General features: G+C 39.5%; 1 protein-coding gene across 5 annotated transcripts in view; it reads right to left on the minus strand.

Annotated features, from left to right (window-relative positions):
• Positions 1-12253, minus strand: part of dlgap4a (discs, large (Drosophila) homolog-associated protein 4a) — an 81663-nt gene that overhangs the window by 6435 nt on the left and 62975 nt on the right. For all 5 annotated transcript variants that reach the window (XM_051425308.1, XM_051425306.1, XM_051425309.1 and 2 more), the window contains 2 exons: positions 1247-1674; positions 1044-1141 (listed from right to left, as the gene is read on the minus strand). In XM_051425308.1, coding sequence (XP_051281268.1) covers positions 1044-1141; positions 1247-1674 — 526 coding nt within the window. The remainder of the gene's footprint in view (positions 1-1043; positions 1142-1246; positions 1675-12253) is intronic.

Raw genomic sequence — 12253 nt, forward strand, 5'->3', positions numbered from 1 at the left:
AAGGACATCACTCAGTGGGGTGCTGTGCTGCTGCCAGGCTGACTGCTGAATGACCTCAGCAACACTTAACAGCCTGCAGATTCCCCAGCAGCACGGGCAAAAGAAAGACTGACAAGACTGTGTGCAGTTACAGAGGGAAAAGCAGAAGAGCTACAGTGCTTTCAGACTGACAGGAGCCTCTCTCCTCTAGGGCTGGACAAGAGGGTTGAAATCACTGTCACAATATCAAAGGCACCCTGTGGCCTTTTCTTCTAAAAACAAACAGAAGTTATGTTTCTATCAGTGTTGCTCACTAAAAAATACTGTGTGTATGCTTGTGGTTTAACAAATGTCTGCAAAGTAGATTTTTTAAGATTTTTGAAATTGTGCATTGTTCACATCCCTGTTTGCTCACTTAGAGTCTTCTTCACTGTCTTTGTTGGCATATTGTTATGCGTTTCGGCACATTACCACCTCCAACTGTTAATCGGCTGAATAGCACAAAACTGCTGTTTATTCTCATGATGATATGATAAACACAAAACAGAAACCCAACCATTAAAAACATTGCTTCATAGCCCTACTATCTTTAAAACTAATTCTGATATGATATATATATATATATATATATATATATATATATATATATATATATATATATATATATATATATATATCTTACAATATGGGAAATGTCCATAATACATTTACTCTAAGTAAGAGTGATGAGTGTCTATGAAACTTCTTTTTTCACCCAGTGTTACCATCTCAATCTATCACAAATCAAATTAAGCCTTTTAGCATCTGTTTCCTATAGGTACACTTATTTTTTTTAAACAAACATACTACGTTGATACTACATGTTGTAAATGTGAAATCAGCAGCCAATTACATCTCAATATATTTTCATATTACCAAATGTATAGGTTAATATTCTTCCATCTAATGCCCTATTGAGTACATTTTGTCTTCACAGCATCCTTGTGAAGACTGTAATACCTGTAGACCAACACATCACTTGTGGCTACCATTCACTGTGACATCAAATGAGAGAGTATACTTACGGCCTTCCGTTCTCCACTTGAACTCCAATTGACTGAAACTTAAGGGGTGCAGTCAGGGATAGTGGTTCCTCTCTTAAGACTGGCAGAACGCAATCCACCTGAAAAATAATGAACAGAAAAAAAAAGTCAAATACAACTGTGATGGTAGCTTTAGTCTCCCAGTAAGATCTCACCATACAAAAGGAAAAGTAGACAATTCTTACCTGAATTCCAATAGAGGACAGTTTCCTCTTGGTTGCAGTTGGGGGCTGCTCTAGGGTGACACAAATGCTCACGGTATCATTTTGGGGCTGGGTAGATGTGGAAGTGGTGGTAGTGGCGACTGTGGTGGCGGGAGGGAATTCACGAGGGGCTGGAACAGGAGGTACAGAGCCTGCAGCGAGTGCGAGGGTTGCAACAGGGACAGGGATTGGTGGAGGTTGGGTCCTCTTAGCCAGACTGCCTGTGCGGATGCTACAGAGACTGTCAGAGGAGTTGCTTCGTCCTGACTGGCTGTTGGCCTCACTGCCACGATCTTGCTGGTCAAGGTATGTGTCTTGGGCTGACTCGGTGCTGCTCTGCACTGTCACCGAGATGAGGGGCTTGGATGTGGTGCGGGGTGGGACTGGAGGAGGAGCCTTCCTATTGCTGACTGTTGAGAGGAGGAGGAGATAGAAAATAAAGAAGAGCTTAGACTGAAGAACGCAGAAGTGAAATAAAAACTGTACTAGACAAAAACCAGCTGGTGCATATCAAGTGCCAAAACACAAAACCATAAACATGGCCTATCTGGAGAACAAACCTGCACTTTGCCCTTATTGCTGCCTCTATCAGGCTGTACTTAAAGCTACCTCTATGTTTCCTGTAAAGCTGCTGGGGGTTGTGTTCCATTGACGTCAGTCTGTCTCTGGGGCTCTTCCTTTACATGCCACACCCTCACAGTCCATTTGCTCTGGGGACGGTCAGACAGGACAACTCTGCCAGGAACTATAGAACCATAGGAATTAAACTCAGGAGCTAAAAAGTCCATTTGGCGTTTTCCTGTTTGTGTTTACACCGCATCGGAGTAACCATGAAGATCAGACAAACAACAACAAAGAGTCCTCTTGTTGTTTTTGGTACCGTTGCTTGATGTTTCAGTGGTTGTAGAGCTGAGAACCGAATTTGAATATTTGACTTTCGGAGTTGTGGGGTATCTATATCAAGACTCACGTATTAATACCTGGGTTAATCATCTGTAATGTGAACATCACATTTCCACACAGTCAAAGAAATAAAAATGTGCCTCCTGGTTATAGTTCAGTTATAAAATCGCACCACAGAGTGTCCTTCCTAGAAGAGGAGGTTTTACCAAATCTGGTACAAAAGTTCTAGTTTAGTCGACTTTGCCAACAGCTGAAAGCATCCGAGCAGCAAACAGAAACAAATTGTGCAGCTTTGTGCCGCGTTGCCCTCACATCACCGCCACTCTATTTCCATTACTGTTATGTTGTTAGATCATTTTGAGACAGGACTCAGTTTGTAAATGTCTGGCCTGCCATAATGCTGTCCTATGTTGCTCTGTGTACAATGACACAGCTAAAAAATAATACAGTGATTTGACTGTAAAAATGTCATTTGACACTGGGCTTCTGGACTGATAATTTGAATCATTGATGTTTAGGGAGCAGCCCTAAGAGGACGTTGTGAATCAATAAAACAGACTTGCAGATGTGGAAAAGCAGACTGAGAACTCCACAATGTCGGACTATCTGCTGAGTGTTATTTATTTCTGCTCTAGAACGTAACAACAATAAAACTATTAACAAAGAAAGCTTTTATTTCTCTTCTTCACATCACTCGGAGTAAAGAACCTGCAGACAATGATCACCTGAATCTGCAGTTGCCCAAAGATTTACAGAGCTTTATAGCAAGTTTCACCTCATTGCTTAGTTGTCCATTCAGGAACTTTACGGTTTGTGTTCACCCTCACTATTCTCTTAGTGATATTTATATTTTTCGACCATTGCAGGCAACTGTTTTCAGGAAAAAAGGTCTAAAAACCCACTGTGCACTAAATGCTCAGCACCAAACAGTAGACAGACGTAGTCAGAGACTAGCTGTGGTACATAGTGGAGCATTTAGCAGCTAAAAAGTCATATTTCCCTCAGGAGTTGACAGAGCTATAAGAGAGTGACTTAAATTCAACAGTGACAGAAACACAACTCGAAATAAATTATACTGCGTTCACAACATGTTTTAGCTGACAAAGTGGCCAAAAACATCTGTTTTTATATGTACAATGTATACAGTATGTTAAATCCCTGTTTAATTTAAATCAAAGTAGAACCATCAACACCTACAAGTGTCACATTTTGATGCTAAAAGACAAATGAACCCTGGATTCACAAACTCTGAAACTGAAATGAGGCCTGAAGGTGGATTACCAGTGGGCAAAGACAATCTGACTCAGGGACAAGGAATGGGACTGGTGCCTATTTTTCATCAGTCTGACTGTAGGGTTGTGGTGGATGATACAGAGTTAACTACATTACAACAACATGAGAAACCAGGAAAAACCACAGGCTTTCTTCAAGAAATGAGGGGACGCTGAGGCAGTTTTGTGTAGATGCTATTTAAACAGCTGGCTGACTGTCAACATAGGACTGAAAGAGTTGCAAAACAAACCGCAGACAAATACTTCTACCCAATTACAGCATTCACTGACACACATGATGGATGAAATATTTATTTAAAATTAGCTGACTGAGAAAGTAATTCAAGGCTCCCCACTTTGGATCAATAATGAAAATGTAGCATTTATTCTCTCCGGTAGTGGTTTCAATCTAAATAGCAACCTAACACCCTATAATTCTGAGGGCGCTGCACTTCCGTCATCAGCAAGTGACTCACAGCAGCAGTAAAGCCCTCGTTAAATCCCACCAACATACACAAACATGGCTGTGGAATCCACTCCCTGTAGTCGCTCATGCAGCCCTGGCCTGCAGTGACAATCTCCAGCCAACAACAGAAACTGGAATAAGACTGAGACACTTCTTGGGAGTGCTCATAGCACAGATGCATGACATTCCCAAAGTTAATTAATGTGTTCTGCTACATCCTGAGTTACAACACATGCCTCTGTCCCATATGTTGTGTCTACAAGGCTGCACTGCATCTTTTACTCACACACAGGGCTATAAAGTTGGTTATAAACATTTCCTCTTTAATAGATAATGTCCTCTACACCAAATATAATATCAAGAGTTAATCACACACATGCAATTCTCATTCAGTTCTACAATAACAAGATTTATGAGAAACAACAAACAGGCGAAACACTGTTTATGACCTCCCTGTCATAGTGAAGTGGGCTAATAGCAGATTATTCGCACTCTTAGCAAAGAGTACAATCCATTCTGCAGTCCTTGTGCAATATGTGGTGTGACGGCTGGCTCCATATCCCCTACCTCAAGGCACAGCGCCAAGAGGATAGAGGATGGATAGGCTGCCCAGACCCTGGACCTCTGGGGCAGGGCCAGCTAACAGCCTTCAGCTGAACTTACTTCCACTTACTCAGAACGTTGAAGGCAATCCCACTTTCAATCATTATGGGATCCTTTATCACAGTCTTTGCCTAACCTGACCATTAGGGTATTGCAGGATATTGTTGTTAGAGACTTTACTTTCACCACATTTATTTGATAACTTTTAGTTACTAGTATTGCGGTTAGAGCCCATGGCCGCTGCAACAGGACTCAACTTTGGTACATGGGGCGCCAGCTCCACCAGACAAACCACCGTGGCGTCCCAACTTTAGTTACTAGTTAGTAATTATTTTGCAGATTCAGATTATTCAAATAAAATAAAAATAATGTCCGATTCTGCACTTTTACTTTTGGCACTTTAAGTATATTGCTAATACTTTTGCTTAAGATTTTGAATGCAGGACTGTAGGACACTGTGGTATTGCTACTTGTATTGAAGTAAAACATATGAGTACTTCTTCCACCGCTGGTTAGTCCATACATAGACTGCATAGATGAACTGAATGGTCATTTATGTTGTTATTGTACATATTTAGCCATAGTAATAATGAGTAATGAAGAAGTCTAGTTTTAAATGGTCTGATGGTATCACATGTTGCTAATTTATAACATTTAAATAACTGAAACCAACTAAATGGTTTCCAAAGCTGTTTTGTTGTAATAAATGAAGCATAATTGTTTATGCGTTAAGCAAATGTATATTGGTTCCAAATATCAGTTATCAGTCTCCTTGACTACTTATAATTGGTATCAGCCCTGAAAGAAAAACATATCGTTCGACCCCAACCAATGACTGCATGAATGAGCATCGGCCAAAATTATAGATGTTAACTGTTAATTGCTCAATTAATCACTGTAAAGAATATGATGTGCAAAGTTGGCTGACCCAGAGGGTACAGCTGATTTAAAATGTCCTGTAATTAGGTAAAGCAAAAAAGAGTTACTATCCCTAATGATGTGATAAGCAACCCTTACACAAACTGAAATTAACTATATATTGCCTGCATCTCTTTATTCAACTAATTTACTGCAGATACGTCTTCTTTTAGCATTTGTATAACTAAACGTTTATTAACAAAGATTTACATTACTACGGATGAAACATGACCCAAACAATTGTATAGCCATATAATCTTATACTTCTGTTTATTTAATTCATAATAATTATAATAATTATACTCAATTTTGTTGGGCTGTGCTGCAAATCATTATCCCATATAATTTGTCATCAAACTTTTAACAAGAGTTTAACAATGAATTAATTATTGATCACATGGCCAACAACTGATTAAAGAGATGGATTCAAATGTTCATTCCTAGTCCAACTATTGAGGAAGAAGTGCCGGACAAGAGAAAACCCATTACTTTACATTTACAAAGAGAGAAGTTGTGTGGACAGCAGCTGTCTATGAATCACTTATGAGGGGCCCAAATGTTCTCTCTTACTCTGAAAACAATTAAGATCAACTGCAACGCTGTCAACACTGCTATGATCATCAAATACTACACTAAATTGCATCACTTATGAAAGCCATGCAGTCTCTGACCCAGGATTTGCTCTGGCTCCATCAGCAGGTCTGTCTGAGAGCGATCAGATGACCACTAATGGGTCCTCCACAGAGGGCTAAAATTTGAATGTACATTTTCAGTGCTGTTGCCATTGGCAGTGTTTTTAAAAAAAAGCAGGAATAGCTTCTGTTCCATTTTGGGTGAGACCGTTTAATTGTCTGGTTTGGGATTCAAGAAGTCTTGATTACTGCTGAGCTAATGTGTTAATTTGGCTGCAGTGAACTTCTTTGTGAGCAGAGACCTTTCTACTGAAGCACTGAGCTCAATATACTCAAAAGCAAAGAAAACACGAAGCCTTATAAGCAGTATTGTAGCTTATTGTGGATGAACCTTTGTGAAACTCTGGATATAAGCCAAGTATCATGAAAAGCCGTGGTAGCAGAAGCTCCGTCCAAGATTAGCAGTCTTATTGTAAGATAGTATGGCAGGCTGACAGGCTGTGGGAGTCATAGACTGAAAGCTTAGACCAGGACACATGGCTGAGCATGACTTCTGACAAACAGATTAAGCACACCAGGTGCACCATTCAACAAAATACTGTATTGTTGAATCTGATCAGAAAGCTGGCCTGTACTTATTTAACTGCAGAATTTGGCATTTAATTCATTCTTTGTCTGAGCCCACGATAAATCTCATGTCAGCTGGGAAAACTATGTATTTTCATTATGCATGGGAAAACTGCTGAAATATACAATATGTATGTACTATATTGCACCAGATGTATATGAAACCTAGATGTCAAAACAGATAACTGTAAACCTCATGAAGGCCATTTCCTATAGTGAAGCAAGTTAACAATAGTAGATCTTTTGCTGCTCACATGTTTGCCTATAGGGTTTTCATGCAAATTTGAGTCATTATGTAAATTTAAGATTAGTACTTGACCACATTCAGTTCTCACTCCACTGCTGTTGGTTATTATCGATCTGTGCTGTTTTTCACAATGGTTTTATGAATGAGAAAAACAAGCTCAAAAGGTATGAGTAGAAAGGCAGCAAATGACTGGGCACGGTGGATAGACCTCACAACAGAGTGAGCGATCCGTTGAGACAGAAAAACAGACACGCTGCCATTTAGCCGACAATGCTGACACGCTGATAGGAAAAAGTAAGCCACTTACACAACACACAGAGCAAGGGAGCAACAGCACCAAAAACAAAAATAGGTTATGAAAACAAACTACGGCTGCATAATTAATCAAAATATCATTGTAATCGCAATATGACCGAGTGCAATATCCAAATCGTAGAAGCATCCATTTTTGATAAAAGGTCAAATGTGTGAAATAACACCATTATAATGAAGTACTGTAGTGCTGCCTACAAATCTTGCTCTCCAGATGTAAGAAACCAGGTTTGTTTGATAAGGACCTCAACAAATGTCACATCATCATGATTTTAATAGTTTTTACATTGAAAGTTTTGAAAAATGCAAAAACGATCATTCCCACTAATCGTGAATCATATTGCAATCGTATCTGTCAAAAAATAATCGCTATTTCCTTACCGTTTTTTACCAAAACTAAATGTCATGTAAAAAAACTGTCCCCAAAAAGAAAGAACAGCGTCCCAACATCACAATCATTTTGTCCACCTTTTACACTGCCAGAGACTTGGTTTGTGCATTCTTATTTGCTGTCCTATAGTCTGATATCCTTAAGACCTCCTGTGGTTCTTAGTCTGACCTGCTGGACCTGGCCAAACGGTCTGGGTTGTAGCCTAATCAGCTGATGTAAAGACACGTGGCAAGTGCCTCTGAGGTCAAACCTTTAGGATTTTAAACTGGAGCAACTTTTACTTCATTTTGATACTACACTGCTTTTAAAATGTCATCATGGTTAATTAATATCTTACATCTGTCAAGTAAACCTCAGTGTGAGGGTGAACCTAATGGTCATTATCAATATGCATGTATATGAGGTAATCACGTTGAAACACACGATTGACTGTCATCAGATCATGTTGCATATGATGGAACAAAAACAAATTAGGGCTGCATCTAACAATAACTTTATTGTAGATTTATCTGCCAGTAATTTTCTCGATTAGTTGTTTGGTCTATAAAATAAAGAGAAAATGGTGACTAGTTCCCATCAATACACTCAGAATCTGATATCATACCATGTGTATTTTTTTCCAGTAGCTGCCAAAGCCCTTACAGGTGCAAAATAAATGTTTCCATCTACAATAAAGTTCTCTAATCAGTGCATGGTGTTAGTAGGAAAGGGATAGGCTTTGACTATACTGTCTAACAATGTTAACCAATAACACCACACACATCATTAGGATGCCTGTCTGCTGTTGACCTTACAGTGAAACTACAGTTGCTTCGTCCATTCAGTCAAGAGATTACCTCATCAATGAGAGTGAGAGGAAGAGTGTGTAATACTGTGGAGGATGACTCACAGTCTATCCATGGTAGTACACGGACATGTCTTGTGTAATATGGTGCTGGATACAATGAACACGCCTTGTCGCAACAATGAAGCTTCAAAGCCGGTGTTTCTCATTATACGCAGCAGACTGTTCGGATCATTTAAAACTTTGAAAGACCAAAGAAAAGAGCAATTATTTCCTAAACATTAGATGGAATTTAAAAAAAATACCAAACAAGACAGGCTAAGAATAGAACAGGCACATAGCCATGTCATTGTGAGTGTTACTCTGATGTTATATTCCTGTGCACATCCTTCTCGTTAGGTGGTCCTTATAAAAACCCAGTAAAGTGTCCTAACTGCTGAAGTGCAAAGCACTACACAGGGCAGGAAGCTGATAAATTATTGATTGTATCCTCAGGTCTTAACACATGGAACAGTAGTCAGCTACAGAATAAAAATGGCACATGCATCTGTGGACCAAAAAAAAAAAAGCCACAAATCATTCAAGGAGGTAGGTTTGCAGACACTAAGTGGACATACTCACGCTACAACCACAGCTAGAGTCAACCTGATGTAGCGTCCATCAATAAAAAAACAAGAAACGTGTAACGTTACATTTCAAAAAAGGCACTTTGACCTGGTAAGTAGAAAACCATGCAACGAGACAAATCACAATCTGCAGTAGAAACAACTGTCAGTAGATGGACTGATAAATTATGCTAAACGTGAATCATAGCTTCCTCCATGCCTCTGAGCTCAGATCACTGTCACATGTTGTGTCTGGGACATAGGAGAAGTATTAAACGTCACCCCACCTAATTTGACAGCTAATATCAATCCAAAAAGATCACCGGTAAAATACACTTAAAAAAATACTGTTTAAAATGAAGCTGTGTTACTTGACAGAAATACTCCTTTTTATTTCTATTTTAAACGAACGACCCGTGTCGACTTAAAACGCGTCTAAATCAAAGTACTCGGGTAATTAAGTAATTATATTAAGACACTGCATTAACCAGTGTGGGCTATCTGCTGTAACAGACGAACTAGCCGGGGCACCGATCGCCTGTTGACGCCTCGGCTACTGTTAGCTTCTGCTACTAGCCACTGAAGGCTAATTACTGTGTGGTATCACACGGGGCATTTAACGCCGATTAGCCGGAGGCATCATATAAAGGAGAGACACAAACGAGGGAACAAAGAGACACTGCTGTCGGTAACGTAAGCCTGTTGCCTCGCTAACACCCGTCTATAAACAAACAGCTACCCCGTTACTGCCTGCCAGCCTCGCCTGCTCGCTAACAGCTCGTATGAGGGTTTCATCCCCTTTCTTCATCCACGTTAGCTAACAGCTAACACCTACCCACACCGTTAACGTTAGCTCACGTTAGCTTGCCGTTGCTAGCGAACAGACAACAATTGAGGGTCTGAACGTTAACGCTCGGTGGGGTTGGTAGGTTGGTTGGTTGGTTGGTTGGGGGGAAGGAAAAAAAAGCAACAGAAGCCTTACTGTGTGGCGGTTGAGTGGGAAATCCTTATTTTTCTGGTCATTCATGAAAGGCAGACAAGATGCAGACGGGCTACGGTGTCCTGCCGTAAGATACACAGCGACGCTGTGAAGAAAAGATTTGTAGTACACGCCCTTGACGACGAGGATTGGAGTCCACGTTTTCTCATTAACCGCTTCCTGCCGCCGATTGGACAGCTGTGGTCATCGAGCTAATCGAGCAAGAACGTGATTGGCTGAGGCCCCCGTAAACGTTGATGGCGAATGGCTTCGCGATTGGTCCGTTTCATTTGGTCCCCGGCGCCGCGGGAACAGACTCAAGTCTTGATATGTAAACCCTACATGCATATTCAATCCATTGTGACCGCCGCTCACCTACAACAATGGGGCTATATTTAAATAAGGTATTTCTGCAGGCTGTTTTATTAAGAAGGGTATTTCCAATTCGTTCTGGTAAAGGCAAGCATCATACTGAAACAGTCTCCGTGGCAACCAGAAAAACATCCTGGGTTACACAAACGCAACTGCAGTTTCCAGTTATAGATAATGCCTGTCTGTCTGAGGGGCAGGGGCAAAAGCACAGAGAAAGCTGTGAGGCATTTATGGTGAAACTGTTCCAAAACCTGATTCACATTAAATTTGTGTTAATATGTGACTCAGAAATATAACTACTGCCCACCTAAACATTTAACCATTTAGAGGCATGAATGTGCTATCTAATTGTGTAGGGCAGCCTGTATGGAAGGGCACCCTAGAGTTCACTTTATCACATTTTCTCCACTTTAAAGGCACCCTAGAGTTCACTTTATCACATTTCCTCCACTGGAAGGGCACCCTAGAGTTCACTTTATCACATTTCCTCCACTTTAAAGCCCCCTATAGTTCACTTTATCAAATGTTCTCCACACAAGGGGCACCCTAGGGTTTACTTTATCACATTTCCTCCACTGGAAGGGCACTATATAGTTCACTTTATCATATTTTATCAAACATAGGGGCATCGAAGAGGGCACTTTTTGTACAGTATATCCTCTTATTAGTTCATGTTATCAGTGATTTTAATTAAACATCTTTGCAAGGAACCAGTATACATACAACTGTATCTGTATCTGTACTGTAGCCTGAGCTCAAAATAACGTAGTAGCAATACATTATGGAACAAGCAAATGTGCATTGTGTAAAGCATAAGTCCAGTTTAATTATAGCCTTTTAATATATGTTTTTAATTTTAATGCATTTAGACAAATGAAGCAATAATACATATCATATATCATCATAGATACACATCATATGCTTATGATGATAAATGTCATGAAGTTATGTGCACCAAAAATTTAACCTCAGGCATATTTGGACTCTTAACACTGTGGAGGAAAATCAAAATGATCTAACATTACATTAAATTAACAAAATGTAACTAATCCTGTCATAGTCTTTTTTTTTTTTCTTTTACTTTTTTTTTTAGATATATCTAGCGGCTTCTAACCATTTTATTCAGTGATAAGAGACACAATTACACCTGTCAGGAAAAAATATACATATCCTTAACTTACTTCATACTGTGCATTCACTAAGTCCAAATTATCTTCAACACAAAACAATTAATATATATCTCAAGATAACTTGAGGTAGCTACTCCCTGCTTTGAGTGATGACTTTATGTATTGACTGTAGGCCAAAACTATTGCGGCAGATAGTTTCTCACATTTCTTTCAAACCCAAAACAACAAATAATATGATTCATTTTCATTTAATGGTGCAGCCTTTGTGTGACTGCTCACATCATTCTTCTTTAACAAACACTAAAATAGCATTTTATGTAATTTACAACATAGAGATGCTCAAAGGAGACATTATTACAGTCTGAGCCTTGAAAACCAGAGGGTTATCATTTGAGGATGAATGGTTGGAAATTGAATCAGACTCTCAGGAGCTGAAATGTGTCATTAAAGTAAAACGCATTTGTCATAAACAACATTCATTGAAAAACGATGCACATATTTGGTGGCAGCACAATGGAGTTTGCTTTTCTCTTGCATTCATTTACTCGTTGATTCAGAAGAGTGCTGCTGTTACTCAGCTCTGCGTCCCTCTTGCCGTTTGAATATTTGGTAAGGGATAACTGATAAAGTCTTTATTCAGACAAAACATTTCTAATACCAATATTGTGCAAAACTCTTTGTACTACTTTCTACATCTCATTTTTTACACATTTTTGTATTCAAGAGCTATCTTTTTAGCTTTTGAGTAA

The sequence above is a fragment of the Dicentrarchus labrax genome, unplaced genomic scaffold, assembly GCF_905237075.1.
Source record: "Dicentrarchus labrax unplaced genomic scaffold, dlabrax2021, whole genome shotgun sequence".
Classification (NCBI taxonomy): domain Eukaryota; kingdom Metazoa; phylum Chordata; class Actinopteri; family Moronidae; genus Dicentrarchus; species Dicentrarchus labrax.